Source organism: Salvelinus alpinus, chromosome 15 (genome assembly GCF_045679555.1).
Source record: "Salvelinus alpinus chromosome 15, SLU_Salpinus.1, whole genome shotgun sequence".
NCBI lineage: Eukaryota > Metazoa > Chordata > Actinopteri > Salmoniformes > Salmonidae > Salvelinus > Salvelinus alpinus.
This window is the reverse complement of record NC_092100.1, coordinates 28830012-28855142: the sequence shown is the minus strand read 5'-3', so window position 1 is coordinate 28855142 and position 25131 is coordinate 28830012. Positions and strand designations below refer to the sequence as shown.

The following is a 25131-nucleotide window of genomic DNA, read 5'->3' as shown; positions in this document are numbered from 1 at the left end:
CTCTTTGTTTCTTGGGACCTAGAACAAGCATCTCTGTTTTGTCCGAGTTTAAAAGTAGAACGTTTTCAGCCATCCACTTCCTTATGTCTGAAACACAGGCTTCTAGCGAGGGCAATTTTGGGGCTTCACCATGTTTCATTGAAATGTACAGCTGTGTGTCATCCGCATAGCAGTGAAAGTTAACATTATGTTTTCGAATAACATCCCCAAGAGGTAAAATATATAGTGAAAACAATAGTGGTCCTAAAACGGAACCTTGAGGAACACCGAAATGTACAGTTGATTTGTCAGAGGACAAACCATTCACAGAGACAAACTGATATCTTTCCGACAGATAAGATCTAAACCAGGCCAGAACTTGTCCGTGTAGACCAATTTGGGTTTCCAGTCTCTCCAAAAGAATGTGGTGATCGATGGTGTCAAAGGCAGCACTAAAGTCTAGTAGCACGAGGACAGATGCAGAGCCTCGGTCTGACGCCATTAAAAGGTAATTTACCACCTTCACAAGTGCAGTCTCAGTGCTATGATGGGGTCTAAAACCAGACTGAAGCATTTCGTATACATTGTTTGTCTTCAGGAAGGCAGTGAGTTGCTGCGCAACAGCTTTTTCAAAATTTTTTGAGAGGAATGGAAGATTCGATATAGGCCGATAGTTTTTTATATTTTCCGGGTCAAGGTTTGGCTTTTTCAAGAGAGGCTTTATTACTGCCACTTTTAGTGAGTTTGGTACACATCTGGTGGATAGAGAGCCGTTTATTATGTTCAACATAGGAGGGCCAAGCACAGGAAGCAGCTCTTTCAGTAGTTTAGTAGGAATAGGATCCAGTATGCAGCTTGAAGGTTTAGAGGCCATGATTATTTTCATCATTGTGTCAAGAGATATAGCTAGTTAGTATAAGCTGCTAGGAGTGCTAGCTAGCAACCTTACTACCAGATAGTTTGACGTAACATACATAAAAAATATAACGTAACTTAATTGCAGTTGTCAATGTGTCCACTAGTGACTGATAGCTTTACAGTTAATGTTACTTTATAGCCTTTTGCATTTTATGTCATATAGCTAGATAGCTAGCCATGTTTGTAAGAGAGAGCTTTTCAATTGGCATCTCTCCCCCTGTTTTCAGTCACAGGTGGGGACATGGATTAGGTGTGAGCAGTGCAGGAGGTGGGCTCATGAGTTGTGCTCCAATTTGACTGGGGATAGCTTGTTTTGTGACCTATGTACAAATTAGAATCGTGCAATAGCAGAGCATAAGAGAATTGCCTCCAATGTTACACTGAATTAATTAGTTAAGTTATTATTATGAATTATTCAATTCCAATGTTATTTAATGTTATTAGTTATATTCCATTCCAATATTATATTCTAATGAATATTTTTTTATGAATTAAAAACAACTATTGAAACCCTTTTGCTCCTGAATGTAATTTTAAAGACTGCTGGGATGTAAAATCTTGCATTATTTAAATCATATTTAGTGTAATTTACATAATGTACTTTATGGAAAAGGATCAACAAAGAAAGAACAAAGAAAATGAATGTGCAGGTCAGTTAAAACAAGGGACTTAACATCACATCTCCTCATAGTATGGATATTAATGGTGACATGTGCAACACCATTCCCCCTCCCCATATTTTATTTAAATAATAAAAATAAGACATTTAGACTTCGCTTTAATGTATTACTAACTAAAGAATTTCAAAATAAAACTGAATAAATGGATTTTAACACCTGTGTGGAACCCTATGCCATAATCTTCTACCGGGGGGGGGGGGGGGGCAGTTACCCAGGTACTTTTTTTTTTAAAGACCCTTTTCTAAAACAACATTTCATGAAATTACAAAAAAAGTGTAAACTGTAGCCATTTATTTCCCTTTATAGTTTATTTGCCTAAGTATGACCTATATCCATGGAAACTTACCCTCACCCTTGCTGAAGCAACTCAAGAAACATATTTAACAATATTGGAAATAGCTGGAGTGATGTCTACATCATCAACTCTATACGCAACCTATTCAAACACTTTGTACTCATGCCTGTTTTTACAACAATAGTGCTCTGTATTCTGCCTCTCATGCATAATGAGACATAACAGGCTCTAGCTTATTGATAAAGTCAATAAAATAACAGTTACAGAGTAAAGAGTCCATCTCATTGGACAGCCTTCCCTGTACGAATAATTGTTTCCTGTGTCTATCAGACAGGCTTGTTTCCCTCAGAGCTGCTCAGCATGCTGTAATTAGAAAATAATGAGTCCCCTAACTGCTGTTCACACGGGCCTATCAGCAAGCTGTGTGTTTTGTGTGTGTGTGTGTGTGTGTGTGTGTGTGTGTGTGTGTGTGTGTGTGTGTGTGTGTGTGTGTGTGTGTGTGTGTGTGTGTGTGTGTGTGTGTGTGTGTGTGTGTGTGTCTGTGTGTGCGTGTGCGTGCGCGTGCGTGCGTGCGTTTTGGACAGGGTATGTAAGACTGGAAGTTGGATCCAGCACTAACAGATCCTAATTGCTGTGTGGAAAAACCTCAAAACTCTGATTCTGGTTGTCAGTTCAAAGTCAGCAGAGGCATTTTGAAAATCGCTCTTATTACCAGCCCAGAGGAGAAGAGAGCAGCCATTAAAACCCCCCTTTCAATTCTAGTTATTTATAGAAGGTGATTCAGTGAACAAATGTTCCCTCTTTTCCTTTTGTTGTTCATGGGTTTTAATGACTAATGAGGCGAAGGCCCAGAAGGCCCAGAGCTCCATTCTGTTTGCCATCTCTCTGTCTGTCTCTGCTACAGGAGAGGTTCTGACTCTAGACAGAGATGCAGCACTGGAGAATGTGACAGTAAGGATGTGACAGTGGCCACGTTTGAGGAGATCACTTTTGTCAAGTCGGGCACCATCATTGTTCACCGCCTTTCAAAGTGTGTTGTATTATGGGGATAAAAATGGTCCGACTTGTGCCTACATGTGATCAAAAATCATGTGATCAAAGGTCATGAAGTTTCGGCTGCAGTCGACTGCGCATTTCTACAGTTGCTCTTCACCAATTCATGCTGGAGCATCACCTGCATTGTGGGAGGCTCTATTGTCAACCAATCATTAGGGTGTTTTTGTTTGACACACAGGAACGTGACACTCATGTTCATGAGTGTGTGAAATGGGGATTGGAGACATGTTTATTTCAACATTTTAAAGAACAACTTTTATAAACAATGGCAACGCAGGCATGTTGCACCGAGCCTTGCTGTTGGAAAACCACCTCGACTTTAGTCTACAGTCTATTGCTTTCTCCTTACCACTCAAACGAGCCCAGTGACTCTTACATTTTGTCACTTAACAGATCCTCTTGATTTACAGTAGTGAGTGCATAAATGTGACTACTTTTTCCCCTTGGGAATCAAACCCACAATCCTGACATTACAAGCGCCATGCTCTACCAACTGAGACACAAGAGACTGTAGTGTAAACAGACTAGAATGAGACTGTTAAAGAGTATTTTCCTCCAGGGAAGGAAGACTGACCAGGACATAATGTGCAAAGTTAAGGATATACAGTAGCTAACATTCTTATACCCTAAAAATAGTGAAAATACAGCCCAGACCCCTCATTGAACCTTCTGTTTCCTGGCTTCACATTCAGATGTACACAGCATGTGAGTTTGACAAGTAATAGCTTGTTATTATTAAGCATTCTTCAGAGGCTCCTGTGAGCTTTTTGTCCCTAATTGCACCCTGTCACCCCAGAGAAATAGGAGAGAAATAGAGAAAGACCAAGGAGAATTTTACTGCAATTTGCTGTTATGTTACTGTAAAAACAAGATAAATTAGCTATTGTGTTCACTTCACAAGGTTTTAGAAATGGAAGAGATAAATACCTTGGTGTGTGCATGTGTGCACTCGCAAATCACCTGCTAGGCACTGTAGATGTCTGTCCCTGTCCCTGCCTTAGGTAATGATTTTGGCTGTGTGTGAGTGTGTGCAAAACGGCTGTGCTTCAGCGTGGTAGCTGTGTCTGTCTCTGTCTCTTAGATAATGATTCACTAATGAGCGTGCCTGTAACTACATTAAAGGAGCAGACTTCCCAGCGTCCACAGCATGGGAGCGGGGGCTTCTATCAAACATAGGCCAGCTCTGGTGGCCCTTCTGATGGGAAGCAGGCAGGAGCAAGGGGCCGCAACAGCCAGTATATCTGTGGGACTGTGTTTGTGTGGGAGGAAACTACTGACAAGACTGCAGAGATGACTAGAGAGCAGTTATTACAGACAATAGCCAAGCCGTATGTGTGTGTTGCTGTGTTTGTGAACTTGTCAACGTATATCTGTCTGTGTGTATTTGAGTAAAATCATGCATATTTGTGTACAGTGTTGGGTTTGTTACTTTCTAATGTAATCCACTACAGTTACAGTTACTTGTCCAAATTTTTTATCAATAATGTAACTTTTGGATTACCCGAACTCAGTAACATAATTTGATTACTTTCAGTTACTGTTAGATTGATTTCCCCTTCAGAGGCATTAAACGAAGACAAAAATGAATATTACCAATTGAACAACATCTATTGCAAGATAAATCAATGAGAGTTTACATAGTGTGAGCTCCAAAATATTGGGACAGCGATAATTTTTTGTTGTTGTTTTGGCTCTGTACTCCAGCACTTTGAATTTGAAATGATACAATGACTATGTAGCCGAAACATCAGATGCTAAACTGGACCTTGATAAGCTCAGGTGTGTTTCATGGCTGGATGAAAAGCCAGCACACCCAGTAGCTCTCCACATTTATGCTGACCTTTTTATGTAGGCTACATAGAGACCACACCAATTATTGGTCATGGAAATGTGGTTGTCATGGAGAAGTCATGAAATTCCATCTGTCAAAATGTGTTAACCCTTTATTTAGTGAATAACCAGAGGTCTCTATAGAATACTGTATTCTGGTATTTCTAGCATTCTAATGGACCTACAGCTCCTGCACCTTTGTCATGCCAATTCAAGCACTGGGTAGCATCCACATGAAGTGTTTACAAACATTTAGTGTTTACAAACATATTATATTCTATTCATATTCTATTCTTATTTACAATAAAAGTTACTCCAAAATGACACCATTCATTTCTATTGGGCACAAAAGAATGATAAACACAACCAAAACAAACAGCAAGTGCATCCAACAAGTTTGTACTGTCACAAGGTTAATGTAGTCATTGCATGCTAGGAATATGGGACCAAATACTTAACTTTTTACTACTTTAATACACATAAGTGAATTTGTCCCAATACTTTTGTATTGTACAAAAAGTGCAGTAATTTCTAAATGGTTCACCCGATATGGATGAAAATACCCTCAAATTAAAGCTGACAGTACAGAGCCAAAACAACAACAAAATATGTCACTGTCCAAATACTTTTGGAGCTCACTGTAGCTGGCCGTAAACAAATCTTGCATTTTACTTTAGGGATTATGTAGGCTTCTAAGACATTGCTTCCTACTTCATAATAGAGACATAATAAAAAGATGAGGCTATATATTTACATTAAAAACCAAAGTCTGTCAGATTTCCAGTCATTCGAATGAATTAAATACTCCTTGATCTTCAAGAATAGGACTTGGAAATAAGCTCAGCAAAAAAAGAAACATCCCTTTTTCAGGACCCTGTCTTTCAAAGATAATTCGTAAAAATCCAAATAACTTCACAGATCTTAATTTTAAACACTGTTTCCCATGCTTCCCCCTGTTTCCCAACAATTAATGAACATGCGCCTGTGGATCGGTTGTAAAGACACTAACAGCTTACAGACGGTAGGCAATTAAGGTCACAGTTATGAAAACTTAGGACACTAAAGAGGCCTTTCTACTGACTCTGAAAAACACCAAAAGAAAGATGCCCAGGGTGTCTGCTCATCTGCGTGAACGTGCCTTAGGCATGCTGCAAGGAGGCATGAGGACTGCAGATGTGGCCAGGGCAATAAATTGCAATGTCCGTACTGTGAGACGCCTAAGACAGTACTACAGGGAGACAGGATGGACAGCTGATCATCCTCGCAGTGGCAGACCACGTGTAACAACACCTGCACAGGATCGGTACATGCGAACATCACACCTGCGGGACAGGTACAGGATGACAACAACAACTGCCCGAGTTACACCAGGAACGCACAATCCCTCCATCAGTGATCAGACTGTCCGCAATAGGCTGAGAGAGGCTGGACTGAGAGCTTGTAGGCCTGTTGTAAGGCAGGTCCTCACCAGACATCACCGGCAACGACGTCGCCTATGGGCACAAACCCACCGTCGCTGAACCAGACAGGACTGGCAAAAAAGTGCTCTTCACTGACGAGTCGCGGTTTTGTCTCACCAGGGGTGATGGTCAGATTTGCGTTTATCGTCGAAGGAATGAGTGTTATACCGAGGCCTGTACTCTGGAGCGGGATCGATTTGGAGGTGCAGGGTCCGTCATGATCTGGGGGCGGTGTGTCACAGCATCATCGGACTGAGCTTGTTGTCATTGCAGGCAATCTCAACGCTGTGCGTTACAGGGAAGACATCCTCCTCCCTCATGTGGTACCCTTCCTGCAGGCTAATCCTGATGTGACCCTCCAGCATGACAATGCCACCAGCCATACTGCTCGTTCTGTGCATGATTTCCTGCAAGACAGGAATGTCAGTGTTATGCCATAGCCAGCAAAGAGCCCGGATCTCAATCCTATTGAGCACATCTGGGACCTGTTGGATCGGAGGTTGAGGGCTAGGGCCATTCCCCACAGAAATATCCGGGAACTTGCAGGTGCCTTGGTGGAAGAGTGTGGTAACATCTCACAGCAAGAACTGGCAAATCTGGTGCAGTCCATGAGGAGGAGATGCAATGCAGTACTTAATGCAGCTGGTGGCCACACCAGATACTGACTGTTACTTTTGATTTTGACCCCCCCTTTGTTCAGGGACACATTATTCAATTTCTGTTAGTCACATGTCTGTGGAACTTGTTCAGTTTATGTCTCAGTTGTTGAATCTTATGTTCATACAAATATTTACACGTGAGAGGACGTTTCTTTTTTTGCTGCGTTTATACATTAGTCTATTTGTTTTACCTGAACAAAACCCCCAAACAAAGGATATATTAGCCTACTCTGTTGTTTATGTTTTTGTCATGGAGGACTTATTGGGCTCATTGCTTCAAAACATGATTGAAAAAGAAATGCTTCTCTCATAGAATGGCATGTTTTGAGCACTACCGATAAGTGCTATTTGCACAGAGGTGGAAAAAGTACCCAATTGTCATACTTGAGTAAAAGTATAGATACCTTAATCGTCAGCCAGTAAAATACTACTTGAGTAAAAGTCTAAAAGTATTTGTTTTTAAATATACTTAAGTATCAAAAGTAAATGTAATTGCTAAAATATACTTAAGTATTAAAAGTTAGAGTATAAATAATAAAACATTCCTTATATTAAGCAATGCAGATGGCACCATTTTCTTGTTTTTAAAATGTAGGGATAGCCAGGGGCACACTCCAACACTCAGATATTATTTACAAAAGATGCATTTGTGTTTATTGAGTCTGCCAGGCCAGAGCAGTAGGGATGACCACGTGTTCTCTTGATAAGTGTGTGAATTTAACAATTTCCCTGTCATGCTAAGCATTCAAAATGTAACGAGTACTTTTGGTTGTCAGGGAAAATGTATGGAGTAAAAAGTACAATATTTTCTTTAGGAATGTAATGAAATAAAAGTAAAAGTGGTCAAAAATATAAATAGTAAAATAAAGTACAGATACCCCCAAAAACTAGTACTTTAAAGTATTTTGACTTAAGTACTTTACACCACTGTATTTGTATGATGTGAAGAATTAATGCCATATGCTGCATTTGCTATACAGTAGGCCAATTGTTTACATTTTTGTTGGTGACACCATAGAATAGGAATTAGAATACTTAATTAATTTAATAGGATCTCTATGGGTGACACTTTGATATCTCGATAATTTGCAGCTGTTGAAGTCTATCAAAAGTGAGTTTAAGCATGTGTCCCAGTGGCGGCCGCTGATTGGCTGAATAGCCAGGGCGCGAGGTGGTTGGAGTTATCAACAAAGTAGCATGACAGAAATATGATGTCAAGTCTTCGAAACTACCGGTAATTTCTTTGAGAAAATATAATGCATAAAGCAATCTGTGCATTTGAACAACAGTATAAATACACCTGTTTCACTTTTGCATGTCAAAAAACGGATAACCACCAATACACATCGGTGGTTATCCGCAAGTGTAGCAAGTGTACACTTGCAAGTGTAGAGAATCATTGTACCATTAATCCGCTGCAAAATGTATTTTCAATAACTAAATACATTGTACTTTCAGCTGTTTGAAGTTGGTGTACAAACCAAAAGTAAAAGACGCAAAAGCTAACCTTAAGACCTGGAAGAATAGAAATAGCGCACATAGAATAGATCTGCCGCTTCTTAGACTTGCTTTCAATGAAAATGACAGATAACTCACATTTCTATGTGAATTTGGTCAGTCACCAAAAAATGTACATATTGCAGCTTTAACATTAATTCTGAAATACCTTCATATTTAAGTTGTCAGATATTAGTTTAGAAAAACTTGAGATTGGAGCTGGGAGCTAACTAGCTAGCTAGCTGCTTATCAAATTTAGATAACTAGTTAATTTGACCCAGAAAATTTACCAAACTATTTCTCAATGTTTCTTAAAATTTGTGTAGCTGGCTAATTCATTTGATCATGCTTTGTGATACACCTGGTTTTATGGTGTTTTAGTCCACACCACATTGCCTCGTCACCTACAATAGATCCTGTGGAACAACATGGGGGGAAACAATTGTCAATTTTTGTCCTACCAGATCTGCATTGAGACGGTTCTAGCTAGTGTATCCCTCTGTCCTTCGACTGTTGTTGGAAGTAGTTGTCCGGTTTATCAGGTTCCAGGCTCCCATGATTGTTATGATTATTTATTTACATGTTAATTACAATTAGCCTCGTGCTTTAGCGCCATCGGTACCTGATAGAGCAGATCTAGTCTCACATGCGGTAAGCTGTCTGGCGCTAGCAGTGGCGATTTTAGCATGTAAATCTTGGGGGGGAAACCTCAGCCATTTTTTTTTAGATGCATGCCAGCAAAGCCACTACACAACACAACACTAAACAATACATTCATTGCACTATAACAGTGACAAACGGTGCCCACAAACTGTTAAGGTCTACATAAAGCTGTCCTGACAGCAGAGCTTTCCTTTATCACTGCTACACCTGGTTATAAACGGAGCATCATTTGCAGCAAAAACGTTAATTCAGCCTCATTTACTGCCTCTTTAAAAACCATAGTTGACATGGCTGACTTGCTTAAATAAATATGGTTTCTACTGACTCCTTGTTAATTGGTGTAACTTGATAAAACCTCACTCTCCTTCAACAATAACTAATGCCGACATGAGTTTAGACTTTTGAACCATACACAAACTTTTTTACATTCATGTTCAGTATATTCATAATGTTTATTCTTATATCATTAACACTTAGCTGTAAGTATAAGCAAGTGCAAGCAAACGAGCTGCAACAAGGTAGGCCTTCATTCAGCACTTTCAAAATGGACACAGACAGAAATTCAGAAAGGTGTTAGTTCAGATAAATTCAGGAAGATGTTGAGGCCTTCACTTTACCCTTCTTTAAGTCACCACAGAGAGAGAGAGAGAGATTGAAAGAGATGTGGTTAGCTTACCATATGAAGTATTTTATTAGGCCTATGTGGTCTAAAAGACAAAACAACCTTCGGAATAGCATCTGGAATTCTATCGGTTCTATCGGTCAATTACTGGACTTTCACTGGGAAACATGGTTACGGACCCAACAACATTATAGTATCCCCTTGTTGTGGAGAAAAGCAATGAGCTAATTATAATACACAAAGTAAGCAAAACAAAGAAATGCATCATTCCAACATTGCCTAAAATGATTAAGTTACTGATGAGATATACCTATATAAGCAATATAACAATTGAGATGTACAAACTATAGCATAATGGAACGATGAGTGGATAAGAGGCAAGCCGTAATTTTGAATTAAGACATGAATTAGCAAGCTTTTGTTCAGCACTTTTGAAATGGACAGCGACATAATACAGAACATGGGCCATTGTTACAGTATTCTCCCTGTACAGTTATGGCCAAAGGTTTTGAGAATGACACAAATATTAATTTCCACAAAGTTTGCTGCTTCAGTGTCTTTAGATATTTTTGTCAGGTGTTACTATGGAATACTGAAGTATAATTACAAGCATTTCATAAGTGTCAAAGGCTTTTATTGACAATTACATGAAGTTGATTCAAAGAGTCAATATTTGCAGGGTCAATCCTCAAGAGGCGGGTGGACAAACAAAAACCCACAAATTCTGACTAACTCCAAGCATTGATTATACAAGAATGGGCTGCCATCAGTCAGGATGTGGCCCAGAAGTTTATTGACAGCATGCCAGGGCGGATTGCAGAGGTCTTGAAAAAGATGGGTCAACAACAAGTTCTCAATGGGATTAAGGTCTGGGAGTTTCCTGGCCATGGACCCAAAATATCAATGTTTTGTTCCCCGAGCCACTTAGTTATCACTTTTGCCTCATGGCAAGGTGCCTCATCATGCTGGAAAAGACATCGTTTGTCACCAAACTGTTCCTTGATGGTTGGGAGAAGTTACACTCGGAGGATGTGTTGGTACCATTCTTTATTCATGGCTGTGTTCATGGCTGTGTATTTTGTTTTTTTATGTGTTATTCCTTACATTGGTACCCCAGGTAATCTTAGGTTTCATTACATACAGTCGGGAGGAACTACTGAATATAAGAGCAACGTCAACTCACCATCGTTACAACCAGGAATATGACTTTCCCGAAGCGGATCCAGTGTTTTGCTTTCCACCCAATACAATGGATCTGATCCCAGCCGGCGACCCTAAGCGACGCCGTAAAAGGGGCAAACAAAGCGGTCTCCTGGTCAGGCTTCGGAGACGGGCACATCGCGCTCCACTCCCTAGCATACTACTCGCCAATGTCCAGTCTCTTGACAATAAGGTTGATGAAATCCGAGCAAGGGTAACATTCCAGAGAGACATCAGAGATTGTAACGTTCTCTGCTTCACGGAAACATGGCTCACTCAAGAGACGCTAACGGAGTCGGTGCAGCCAGCTGGTTTCTTCACGCATCGCGCCGACAGAAACAAACATCTTTCTGGTAAGAAGAGGGGCGGGGGTGTATGCCTTATGAGTAACGAGACGTGGTGTGATCATAACAACATACAGGAACTCAAGTCATTCTGTTCACCTGATCTAGAATTCCTCACAATCAAATGTCGACCGCATTATCTACCAAGGGAATTCTCTTCCATCATAATCACAGTCGTGTATATTCCCCTCCGATAAATGGTTGATTTAGGTGCAATCTTACTGGCAGCAATATCCTTGCCTGTGAAGCCCTTTTTGTGCAATGCAATGAAGACGGCACGTGTTTCCTTGCAGGTAACCATGGTTGACAGAGGAAGAACAATGATTCCAAGCACCACCCTCTTTTTGAAGCTTCCAGTCTGTTATTCGAACTCAATCAGCATGACAGCGTGATCTCCAGCTTTGTCCTCGTCAACACTCACACCTGTGTTAACGAGAGAATCACTGACATGATGTCAGCTGGTCCTTTTGTGGGAGGGCTGAAATGCAGTGGAAATGTTTTTGGGGGATTCAGTTCATTTGCATGGCAAAGAGGGACTTTGCAATTCATCTGATCACTCTTCACAACATTCTGGAGTACATGCACATTGTCATCATACAAACTGAGGCAGCAGACTTTGTGAAAATTGACATTTGTGTCATTCTCAAAACTTTTGGCCACGACTGTACACCAAGTCAGAAACGTAGGATAAATAATGTATAAGCAGACAATGAAAACTTTTACAATATTCGATGATGACATTTCTCTAAAACTGTCTATAGGCTACATGTGCACCACCAATTCAGAACAGTATAGGCTAAGTTCTGAGGGGGAGAGAGACCAAATGAGACACATGGACTACTTACAGCTCCAATAAGTCAGTTTGTCAAATTTCTGCCCTGCTAGAGCTGCCCCAGTCAACTGTAGGTTCTGATATTGTGAAGTGGAAACGTCTAAGAGCAACAACGGCTCCGCCGCGAAGTGGTAAGCCACTCAAGCTCACAGAACGGGACCACTGAGTGCTGAAGCGCCTAGCGCGTAAAAATTGTCTATCCTTGATTGCAACACTCACTACCGAGTTCCAAACTGCAACGTCAGCACAATAACTGTTTGTCAGGAGCTTCATGAAATGGGTTTCCATGGCCAAGCAGCCACACTCAAGCCTAAGATCACCATGTACAATACCAAGCGTTAGCTCGAGTGGTGTAAAGCTCACCATCATTGGACTCTGGAGCAGTGGAAACGCGTTATCTGGAGGGATGAATCACGCTTCACCATCTGGCAGTCCGACAGACAAATCTGAGTTTGGCGGATGCCAGGAGAACACTACCTGCCCCAATGCATAGTGCCAACTGTAAAGTTTGGTGGTTGAGGAATAATGGTCTGGGGCTGTTTTTCATGGTTTGGGCTAGGCCCCTTAGTTCCAGTGAAGAGAAATCGTAACGCTACAGCATACAATGACATTCTAGACTATTCTGTGCTTCCAACTTTGGGGAAATAGTTTGGGGAATGCCCTTTCCTGTTTCAGCATGACAATACCCCCATGCACAAAGCGAGGTCCATACAGAAATGGTTTGTCGAGATCGGTGTGCCTAATCGCCCAACATCAGTGCCCAACCTCACTAATGCTCTTGTGGCTGAATGGAAGCAAGTCCCCGCAGAAATGGTCCAACATCTAATGGATAGCCTTCCCAGAAGAGTGGACGCTGTTATAGCAGCAAAGAGAGGACCAACTCCATATTTAATCCCATGATTTTGGAATGAGATGTTTGACGAGCAGGTGTCCACATACTTTTGGTCATGTAGTGTATCTCCATGGAATATTACATCATTTATGCAGCAGCATACAAGACAGAGGCCTATTTTTAGACTCCTCTTTGTTGTGCTTCGCTCACTCGAACAGGAAGGTGGTGCGGCAGTCCTTCTTGTGGGCAAACTTTGTCATCAAAATCTGGCATTCTCTGGATTTATGGTGCTTTCAAGACAACTGGGAACTCTGGAAAAAAATAGGTTGAATCATGATGTCAGGGATCCTCAGGTCGAAAAGTCGGAGCTCTAGAAAGAGAGCCGAATTCCTGACTTGGAATTCCGAGTTGGATGACCATTCAAAACGTATTTTCCCAGTTGTCTTGAACGCACTGAAGTCGGAAATGTCTAATTTCCGAGTTTCCAGTTGTTTTGAACGAGGCATGAGTCATGCTGGATTGACAGCATAGCCAATGTATTCAACCTTTTCTGGCCCATGGTGTTGCGTGAGAATGTTTATCCTTTTAAGCTTGGAAAAGAGACCCTTTCACACAGACGTTTTAAATCCTTAAACCCAGACTTGGATTCCCGACTTGTTGTATAATGTTTATGTCCAATAGCCAATGAGCACCGATACGTTTTATCTACAGTTTCTCTTCAAATGACAAGGACTGAAAAGGATTTGCCAATAGATTGTCAACATAATTCATGATAATGACTGCTTGTCTAGCTAGCTAGCTAAGATTTTGAAAGTATGATGTTGACATTATCAGTCCAATCAAAGCTATGGTAGATATAGCATGATTTGATGTAATTTTATCTGTGGCCAATGACCTTGAGCCTTCTTGGATGGGCGCTTCTAATGTAAATCTGTGGCTGCACCCAAGGGGGCTTGAACTGCCTAGCTCTACTTGAAGATTCTGTGGCGACGTAGTGTCCCCATGAGTGACAGAACACTTAGCCAATCACGGCGCAACTAGAGAAAATTACCAACGTCTAAGTGCTGTGCTTTTGCTGGCTGCCCCTCCACTACTGAAAGCACTGTTCTAGGCTGAAACAGCTGCATTTTGGAGCTGCCTTACTCAAGAGACCATGTTTGTATGCAGCTTTATTAACTCAAGGATGCTAAAAAATGTTTTACATTGTTTGCAAACTGGTATGTAACACAAATGAATGCCAAAATAAAATGCAAAATAGGCCAATTATTTAAAATAAATAAATGCTAAACAGGTAGGGCTCGAAACCTGAATGACAGGTCACCACTGGGCAGGAGAGACTCATTGGGAGGAGGGGACTAAATAATACCCAGAAGTTCTGACTGAATGCACATTTGAGCGCCCCAGGACCGTCCATTTACTTTGTGCTGTTAAAATGTATGCTATGAAATCCTGCAATTTACATTGGGGCAGTTCCCCCTCATAGCAAATGGCTGGCAAAGCAATCCAAGCAATGTTCGCATTGCCTATTCGCCCATGGAGCTGCCTGGCAGTAACTGAGGGACAGAGTACTAAGTAACTGAACGGCTTGTTTTGAACAATATTTTTTTTTAACAGGAAAATGTACACTTTTACTGCACTTTTATGAGCATTTAAAACATAATCCATGAATTATATAATCTATACATATTTTTATTTTATAAAATACAAAAAAATACAAAAAATTGGGACCAATCACAAGTGTGGTACCACCCCTAACGCCCTAATGGGTGGGCCACCGCTGATGGTTCCATCAGGCCTTTGGATTTAAAAAAAATCAGCATGAACTAGATTGAGCAATAAAAGCTCTACTCATGGGTCTTCTTAAATTAAACTTGTTTTTGACAGTATGTGTGGAGCACAATACCACAGAGGAGTTTACAAGGGAGGAACTCCCTCAAACTGTTATTCCATTGGCTGGGATCTGCACACAGCTGTTGCAAGAGCGCATTTTTCACTGGTTGTCTGAAATCTAATTAAAGTTTATTGGTCGCGTACACAAATCTGCAGATGTTATCGCAGGTGCAGTGAAATGCTTGTGTTTCTATCTCCAACAGTGCATTTATACCTAGCAATACAAAAAAATACAGAAATAGTCTAAAAAGTTAAAAGAAAGATATTAAGAAATATCAGAACAAGCAATATCAGACTTGAGCTTAAAAGTAATCCGAAAGTATCTGTAATCTGATTGCAATATTTTAGTTTGTAACGTAATGGATTACGGTTACCAGGTTTTTTGTAATCAGTTGCATCAAATCAAATGTATTTGTCACATACACATGGTTAGCAGATGTTAATGCGAGTGTAGCGAAATGCTTGTGCTTCTATTTCCGACCATGCAGTAATATCTAACAAGTAATATAACCGAACAATTTCACAACAACTACCTTATACACACAAGTGTAATGGAATGAATACGAATATGTAAATAAAAATATATGAATGAGTGATGCCCGAACGGCATAGGCAAGATGCAGTAGATGGTATAGAATACAGTATATACATATGAGAAGAGTAATGTAGGTTATGAAAATATTATATGAAGTGGCATTGTTAAAAGTGGCTAGTGATACATTACATCAAGATGGTAAGATGCAGTAGATGGTATAGAGTACTGTATATACATATGAGATGAGTAATGTAGGGTATGAAAACATTATATAAAGTGGCTGGTGATAAATTGATTACATCAATTCTTCCATTATTAAAGTGGCTAGAGTTGAGTCAGTATGTTGGCAGCAGCCACTCAATGTTAGTGATGGCTGTTTAACAGTCTGATGGCCTTGAGATAGAAGCTGTTTTTCAGTCTCTCGGTCCCCGCTTTGATGCACCTGTACTGACCTCGCCTTCTGGATGATAGCGGGGTGAACAGGCAGTGGCTCGGGCGGTTGTTGTCCTTGATGATCTTTTTGGCCTTCCTGTGACATCGGATGGTGTAGGTGTCCTGGAGGGCAGGTAGTTTGCACCCGGTGATGCGTTGTGCAGACCTCACTACCCTCTGGAGAGCCTTACGGTTATGGGCGGAGCAGCTGCCGTACCAGGCGGTGATACAGCCCGACAGGATGCTCTCGATTGTGCATCTGTAAAAGTTTGTGAGTGTTTTTGGTGACAAGCCGATTTTCTTCAGCCTCCTGAGGTTGAAGAGGTGCTGCTGCGCCTTCTTCACCACGCTGTCTGTGTGGGTGGACCATTTCAGTTTGTCCGTGTACGCCGAGGAACTTAAAACTTTCCACCCTCTCCACTACTGTCCCGTCAATGTAGATAGGTGGCTGCTCCCTCTACTGTTTCCTGAAGTCCACGATCATCTCTTTTCAAATCAAATCAAATCAAATCAAATCAAATCAAATTTTATTAGTCACATACACATGGTTAGCAGATGTTAATGCGAGTGTAGCGAAATGCTTGTGCTTCTAGTTCCGACAATGCAGTAATAACCAACAAGTAATCTAACCTAACAATTCCACAACTACTACCTTATACACACACAAGTGTAAAGGGATAAAGAATATGTACATAAAGATATATGAATGAGTGGTGGTACAGAACGGCATAGGCAAGATGCAGTAGATGGTATAGAGTACGGTATATACATATGAGATGAGTACTGTAGGGTATGTAAACATAAAGTGGCATAGTTTAAAGTGGCTAGTGGTACATGTATTACATAAAGATGGCAAGATGCAGTAGATGATATAGAGTACAGTATATACATATGAGATGGGTAATGTAGGGTATGTAAACATTATATTAAGTGGCATTGTTTAAAGTGGCTAGTGGTACATTTTTACATAGTTTCCATCAATTCCCATTTTTAAAGTGGCTGGAGTTGAGTCAGTATGTTGGCAGCGGCCGCTAAATGTTAGTGGTGGCTGTTTAACAGTCTGATGGCCTTGAGATAGAAGCTGTTTTTCAGTCTCTCGGTCCCTGCTTTGATGCACCTGTACTGACCTCGCCTTCTGGATGATAGCGGGGTGAACAGGCAGTGGCTTGGGTGGTTGTTGTCCTTGATGATCTTTATGGCCTTCCTGTGACATCGGGTGGTGTAGGTGTCCTGGAGGGCAGGTAGTTTGCCCCCGGTGATGCGTTCTGCAGACCTCACTACCCTCTGGAGAGCCTTACGGTTGTGGGCGGAGCAGTTGCCGTACCAGGCGGTGATACAGCCCGACAGGATGCTCTCGATTGTGCATCTGTAGAAGTTTGTGAGTGCTTTTGGTGACAAGCCGAATTTCTTCAGCCTCCTGAGGTTGAAGAGGCGCTGCTGCGCCTTCTTCACGACGCTGTCTGTGTGGGTGGACCAATTCAGTTTGTCCGTGATGTGTACACCGAGGAACTTAAAACTTTCCACCTTCTCCACTACTGACCCGTCGATGTGGATAGGGGGGTGCTCCCTCTGCTGTTTCCTGAAGTCCACAATCATCTCCTTTGTTTTGTTGACGTTGAGTGTGAGGTTATTTTCCTGACACCACACTCCGAGGGCCCTCACCTCCTCCCTGTAGGCCGTCTCGTCGTTGTTGGTAATCAAGCCTACCACTGTAGTGTCATCCGCAAACTTGATGATTGAGTTGGAGGCGTGCATGGCCACGCAGTCGTGGGTGAACAGGGAGTACAGGAGAGGGCTCAGAACGCACCCTTGTGGGGCCCCAGTGTTGAGGATCAGCGGGGTGGAGATGTTGTTACCTACCCTCACCACCTGGGGGCGGCCCGTCAGGAAGTCCAGGACCCAGTTGCACAGGGCAGGGTCGAGACCCAGGGTCTCGAGCTTAATGACACGTTTGGAGGGTACTATGGTGTTAAATGCTGAGCTGTAGTCAATGAACAGCATTTTTACATAGGTATTCCTCTTGTCCAGATGGGTTAGGGCAGTGTGCAGTGTGATGGCGATTGCGTCGTCTGTGGACCTATTGGGGCGGTAAGCAAATTGGAGTGGGTCTAGGGTGTCAGGTAGGGTGGAGGTGATATGGTCCTTGACTAGTCTCTCAAAGCACTTCATGATGACGGAAGTGAGTGCTACAGGGCGGTAGTCATTTAGCTCAGTTACCTTAGCTTTCTTGGGAACAGGAACAATGGTAGCCCTCTTGAAGCATGTGGGAACAGCAGACTGGGATAAGGATTGATTGAATATGTCTGTAAACACACCAGCCAGCTGGTCTGCGCTTGCTCTGAGGACGCGGCCGGGGATACCGTCTGGGCCTGCAGCCTTGCGAGGGTTAACACGTTTAAATGTTTTACTCACGTTGGCTACAGTGAAGGATAGCACGCAGGTTTTGGTAGCGGGCCGTGTCAGTGGCACTGTATTGTCCTCAAAGCGAGCAAAAAAGTTGTTTAGTCTGTCTGGGAGCAAGGCATCGTGGTCCGCGACGGGGCTGGTTTTTCTTTTGTAGTCTGTGATTGACTGTAGACCCTGCCACATACCTCTCGTGTCTGAGCCATTGAATTGCGATGCTTAGCTTGTTTGATTGCCTTGCGGAGGTTAATAGCTACACTGTTTGTAGTCGGTCATGTTTCCGGTCACCTTGCCCTGTAAGTCGCTCTGGATAAGAGCGTCTGCTAAATGACTTAAATGTAAATGTAAAATGAAAAGCAGTGGTTCATGCTTTCAGTTTTGCACGAATGCTGCCATCAATCCACAGTTTCTGGTTGGGGAATGTTTTAATAGACCCTGTGGGTACAACATCACCAATGCACTTGCTAATTAACCCGCTCACCGAATCAGCGTATTCGTCAATGTTGTTGTTCGACGTTATGCGGAACATATCCCAGTCCACGTGATCGAAGCAATCTTGAAGCATGGAATCCGATTGGTCGGACCAGCGTTGAACAGACCTGAGCGCGGGTGCTTCCTGTTTTAGTTTCTGTCTATAGGTTGGAAGCAACAAAATGGAGTCGTGGTCAGCTTTTCCGAAGGGAGGGCGGGGGATGGCCTTATATGGGTTGCGGAAGTTAGAATAACAGTGATCTAGGGTTTTGCCAGCCCTGGTAGCACAATCGATATGCTGATAGAATTTGGGGAGCATGGTTTTCAGATTAGCCTTGTTAAAATCCCCAGCTACGATGAATGCAGCCTCAGGATATGTGGTTTCCAGTTTATATAGAGTCCGATGAAGTTCTTTCAGGGCCGTCGATGTGTCTGCTTGGGGGGGAATATACACGACTGGGATTATGATGGAAGAGAATTCTCTTGGTAGATAATGCGGTCGGCATTTAATTGTGAGGAATTCTAAGTCAGGTGAACAAAAGGACTTGAGTTCCTGTATGTTGTTATGATCACACCACGTCTCGTTAATCATAAGGCATACACCCCCGCCCTTCTTCTTACCAGAGAGATGCTTGTTTCTGTCGGCGCGATGCGTGAAGAAACCAGGTGGCTGTACCGACTCAGATAGCGTGTCTTGAGTGAGCCATGTTTCCGTGAAACAAATAACGTTACAGTCTCTTATGTCTCTCTGGAAGGCAACTCTTGCTCGGATTTCGTCTACCTTGTTGTCAAGAGACTGGACATTGGCGAGTAGTATGCTCGGGAGCGGTGCGCGATGTGGCCGTCTACGGAGCCTGACCAGAAGACCGCTCCATCTGCCCTTTCTATTGCGTTGTTGTTTTGGGTCGCTGGCTGGGATCCGATCCATTGTCCTGGGTGGTAGGCCAAACAGAGGATCCGCTTCGGGAAAGTCGTATTCCTGGTCGTAATGTTGGTGAGCTGGCGTTGCTCTTATATCCAATAGTTCCTCCCGACTGTATGTAATAAAACCTAAGATTTTCTGGGGTAGCATTGTAAGAAATAACACATAAAAAAACAAAATACTGCATAGTTTCCTAGGAACGCGAAGCGAGGCGGCCATCTCTGTCGGCGCCTGAAGTGTTCCACATGTAATGGATACTCCCCAACCCTGTTTGTGCATGTTTAGTGCGATTGAGAGTGAATGTGTGCGTTTGCATGTGTGAGCACACATTCACTCTCAATCGCACTAAACATGCACAAACAGGGTTGGGGAGTATCCATTACATGTGTGCTTCTGTATGAACTTAGTGTGTGTGTGCTTCTGTGTGTATTTTATGTGTGTGTGTTTGCGATGTGAAAATAAGTCAGCCCCCCTTCTCTTCTTAGCTCAGTGCCCTTGATAAGTGTGAGGATGGGGGGGAGCTGTGACACATTGGCCCGCAGGGCTTGACGTCACAGCATCACATTAACCATGCCAGCCATGCCAGAAGGCCAGGAGAGTTAATCATGGCCTCCGAATGTGTGTATTCCACACTTTATGCCTCAATGTCTGTATTCCACACTTAAAGCACTTATTACCAAGCAGTAATAGAGCTTTTTTTCACCCAGAGTGACATGTTTGTGTGGTCTGTTACACTGACAAATGAATTTGCATGGCCAAAGATGGACAAAAAAACAGCGTATTTTATGAACATATGTCTAGCCCTCCCATTTGGATGATTACCAGGACTGGAAGGGAGGGGATTTGATGTCAGTCAGATTGCTTTGTTTCCTTTCGAGAACAGAGTGTGTTGGAAGAAAGAGAGAGGCACCATTTGGGGAGGGGGGGTAAAATTGTGTTTATTTTAGTCTTTGTTATGCAAGGCATGTTTGAAGTACTCTACATAGACACAAGTTCTCTGTGTGAATATGGAACGTGGGAACTGCTGAGGGTCTATGTGTCAGTGGCTGTGTTCAGAGAGTCAGCTCGAGACCCTCTCATCCTGTACAAGTGCTGCTCTCTCCAGCCCTCATGTTTTGGACCTGGCCATAATAAACCCACAGAACTGAATGAAGCTCAACAGACCATAGCTTTACACTGACTCACACCGTTGACCATCACACATAGACATGATTTTACTGCTTGTGTTCTGCGTACCAGAGTATGATTAAGAAATATGTGGATCCCTTAAGACCATCCCTTTGACATTTGTGCGTATGGGACTGAGTCTTTCTTGGGCTCCAGTCAGTTAATTCTCCAGGTCATGTGTGAGATCGTTCAGTGTGAATATGCTGCTGTCTGCTCTCTAACCAGCCTTACAGCTGGAGGAAGATTTCATTATGATGCAACACTGAGCAAATGTAAATCTCCATTCTAAATATGACTATCAGCAAACTGCAGCAGAAAGAACAGGAGATGGGGATTGTGTGACTATATAAATCCTTCTCCCCCCACCCTCCTCTTTTGCAGGAGTGGAATGGGATAGTATTGAAGCTCCTTCATTCTCCTTCTCATCTTCACTCTCCACATGTACAACAATATCTCCGCAATGTAATGCAATCATCACTAATCTGATTGTGCTGTTCTAGGGTGTTTGGAGTTAATGTGCATAAAAAGCAATTAAAGAAATGTGTGTCTACTGAGCACTGTGTAAGTTCACAATGAGGACACAGCTTGGACATTAATTGCATTCATTTTAACTTATTCCAGTGACACCTCCGAGGTGTGGTGGTAGCCATCATACCTACACAGTAATCCACGTGTCTAAACCGAACAGTTGAATACATTGTGGCTAAACATCATTTCTGTTTGAACAATTTGTCCAGTCTTTTCTGCTCTGTCCCAACATGATTATATTCCCTTCAAGTCTTCTTCACATCATCCCCAAAGCTTAATCCCCGTTCTCTCTCCCCTTCCTCCCCCCCGCCCCCTCTCTCTCTTCTTCTCATTCTTTCTCCCCCTGCAGCAATACTTCACTCTGCTGATCATCACAGATGGGGTGATCAGTGACATGGATGAGACCCGCCACGCCATTGTTCAGGCAGCCAAACTCCCCATGTCAATCATCATTATTGGAGTGGGCAATGCAGACTTTGCTGCCATGGAGTTCCTGGATGGGGACAGCAGCGTGTTATGCTCCTACACAGGAGAGGAGGCAGTCAGAGACATCGTGCAGTTTGTTCCCTTCAGGGACTTCCGAAATGTGAGTGTCTCATATGTTTAATACACTAAGGGGGTAACAAAAGTGGTTTAAAAATGTGTCTTGTTTTTATTCCCCTGTAGTCTAAAACACATTGTGGTTGACTGTTTAACGTTATGTCAACCTGTTGCACTATACTCAGATACAGTGGGGCAAAAAAGTATTTAGTCAGCCACCAATTGTGCAAGTTCTCCCACTTAAAAAGATGAGAGAGGCCTGTAATTTTCATCATAGGTACACTTCAACTATGACAGACAAAATTAGATTTTTTTTCTCCAGAGAATCACATTGTAGGATGATTTAATGAATTTATTTGCAAATTATGGTGGAAAATAAGTATTTGGTCAATAACAAAAGTTTATCTCAATACTTTGTTATATACCCTTTGTTGGCAATGACAGAGGTCAAACGTTTTCTGTAAGTCTTCACAAGGTTTTCACACACTGTTGCTGGTATTTTGGCCCATTCCTCCATGCAGATCTCTAGAGCAGTGATGTTTTGGGGCTGTTGCTGGGCAACACGGACTTTCAACTCCCTCCAAAGATTTTCTATGGGGTTGAGATCTGGAGACTGGCTAGGCCACTCCAGGACCTTGAAATGCTTCTTACGAAGCCACTCCTTCGTTGCCCGGGCGGTGTGTTTGGGATCATTGTCATGCTGAAAGACCCAGCCACGTTTCATCTTCAATGCCCTTGCTGATGGAAGGAGGTTTTCACTCAAAGTCTCACGATACATGGCCCCATTCATTCTGTAAGTATTTAGTCAGCCACCAATTGTGCAAGTTCTCCCACTTAAAAAGATGAGAGAGGCCTGTAATTTTCATCATAGGTACACTTCAACTATGACAGACAAAATGAGAAAGAAAAATCCAGAAAATCACATTGTAGGATTTTTAATGAATTTATTTGCAAATTATGGTGGAAAATAAGTATTTGGTCACCTACAAACAAGCAAGATTTCTGGCACTCACTGACCTGTAACTTCTTCTTTAAGAGGCTCCTCTGTCCTCCACTCGTTACCTGTATTAATGGCACCTGTTTGAACTTGTTATCAGTATAAAAGACACCTGTCCACAACCTCAAACAGTCACACTCCAAACTCCACTATGGCCAAGACCAAAGAGCTGTCAAAGGACACCAGAAACAAAATTGTAGACCTGCTCCAGGCTGGGAAGACTGAATCTGCAATAGGTAAGCAGCTTGGTTTGAAGAAATCAACTGTGGGAGCAATTATTAGGAAATGGAAGACATACAAGACCACTGATAATCTCCCTCGATCTGGGGCTCCACGCAAGATCTCACCCCGTGGGGTCAAAATGATCACAAGAACGGTGAGCAAAAATCCCAGAACCACACGGGGGGACCTAGTGAATGACCTGCAGAGAGCTGGGGCCAAAGTAACAAAGCCTACCATCAGTAACACACTACGCCGCCAGGGACTCAAATCCTGCAGTGCAAGACGTGTCCCCCTGCTTAAGCCAGTACATGTCCAGGCCCGTCTGAAGTTTGCTAGAGAGCATTTGGATGATCCAGAAGAAGATTGGGAGAATGTCATATGGTCAGATGAAACCAAAATATAACTTTTTGGTAAAAACTCAACTCGTCGTGTTTGGAGGACAAAGAATGCTGAGTTGCATCCAAAGAACACCATACCTACTGTGAAGCATGGGGGTGGAAACATCATGCTTTGGGGCTGTTTTTCTGCAAAGGGACCAGGACGACTGATCCGTGTAAAGGACAGAATGAATGGGGCCATGTATCGTGAGACTTTGAGTGAAAACCTCCTTCCATCAGCAAGGGCATTGAAGATGAAACGTGGCTGGGTCTTTCAGCATGACAATGATCCCAAACACACCGCCCGGGCAACGAAGGAGTGGCTTCGTAAGAAGCATTTCAAGGTCCTGGAGTGGCCTAGCCAGTCTCCAGATCTCAACCCCATAGAAAATCTTTGGAGGGAGTTGAAAGTCCGTGTTGCCCAGCAACAGCCCCAAAACATCACTGCTCTAGAGATCTGCATGGAGGAATGGGCCAAAATACCAGCAACAGTGTGTGAAAACCTTGTGAAGACTTACAGAAAACGTTTGACCTCTGTCATTGCCAACAAAGGGTATATAACAAAGTATTGAGATAAACTTTTGTTATTGACCAAATACTTATTTTCCACCATAATTTGCAAATAAATTCATTAAATCATCCTACAATGTGATTCTCTGGAGAAAAAAAATCTCATTTTGTCTGTCATAGTTGAAGTGTACCTATGATGAAAATTACAGGCCTCTCATCTTTTTAAGTGGGAGAACTTGCACAATTGGTGGCTGACTAAATACTTTTTGCCCCACTGTATAACGACAGGTTGTTGTTGCTGGACAAAATAGAGATGACACATCCTGATATGGATTGACTTTGTGAGTGTAAAGAGCCTTGGGAGTGGGTGATCTGTAGGCCATGTGACTTCCTCAACAGTAGGAGAGAGCACATCCTAGCTTCAGTCCATCTGCTGAAAATTAGAAAAATGTTCCATTCAGAGTATGGAGAGATGGAGTGCCATATCTTACTTCTAAACCATTAACTGGATGAAAGTTGATTCTAATGCATTCTTATTGTAGAGGCACTGATATTTAGAGAGCTCAATGTGACTTTTACTTTTCTGTCTTGTTCTCACAGGCTCCGAAGGAAACTTTAGCCAAATCAGTATTGGCTGAGCTGCCGCAACAGGTCACACAGTACTTCAAACAGAGGAACCTGTCGCCTAGCAACACAGCATCTGAGTGAAATCCCAAGGCCTTGGTTCATCATCATGCATGTTGCAAATGTCTATTCACTGTTTACAAGAAAAACACAATGAAAAAGTGCATGAAAAGGTTTTTTAATATGTATTCATCTGATTTTTTAACATCTTATCTGAAAGCAAGACTTTGTAGAAGAGAAATACAGTAAAATACTACTTTGCAGTCCCCTGAAGGAAAAATTAGAAATGCGTATACTTTACCCTGAATGTAAATTTATACAATGTTCTGTTTTCAAAATAAAATGTTTATGAAAAGTTTTTATGTACCTTTTATGCAGTGAATTGTAATTTGTTGTACTTGTACTGTACCTTGAAGGCGTTATTGATTTTATAATGTTCACCATGTATTTGTTACCACTCAGGTCAATAAACATACAGAAATGTCACTGTGCTGTGTGCTTGACTGAAACATAAGGTCGAGGCAACACAAGGAATTAATTCTGCTTGAAAATTTTAAAAAGCAAGCGGAAATTTTAGAAAGTTAGTTTGAAACAATCAGTACAACCTTATCCTGGATATGCCTGGTTAAATCAACTTTTCACTTTA

General features: G+C 42.2%; 1 protein-coding gene across 1 annotated transcript in view; it reads left to right on the top strand.

Moving 5' to 3' along the window:
• The window catches only part of LOC139539859 (copine-2-like), a 48889-nt gene extending 23918 nt beyond the window's left edge, over window positions 1-24971 (top strand). The window contains exons 15-16 of the mRNA XM_071343205.1: window positions 21565-21801; window positions 24462-24971. Coding sequence (XP_071199306.1) covers window positions 21565-21801; window positions 24462-24569 — 345 coding nt within the window. The 3' untranslated portion in view covers window positions 24570-24971. The remainder of the gene's footprint in view (window positions 1-21564; window positions 21802-24461) is intronic.
• Window positions 24972-25131: the final 160 nt, after the last annotated feature.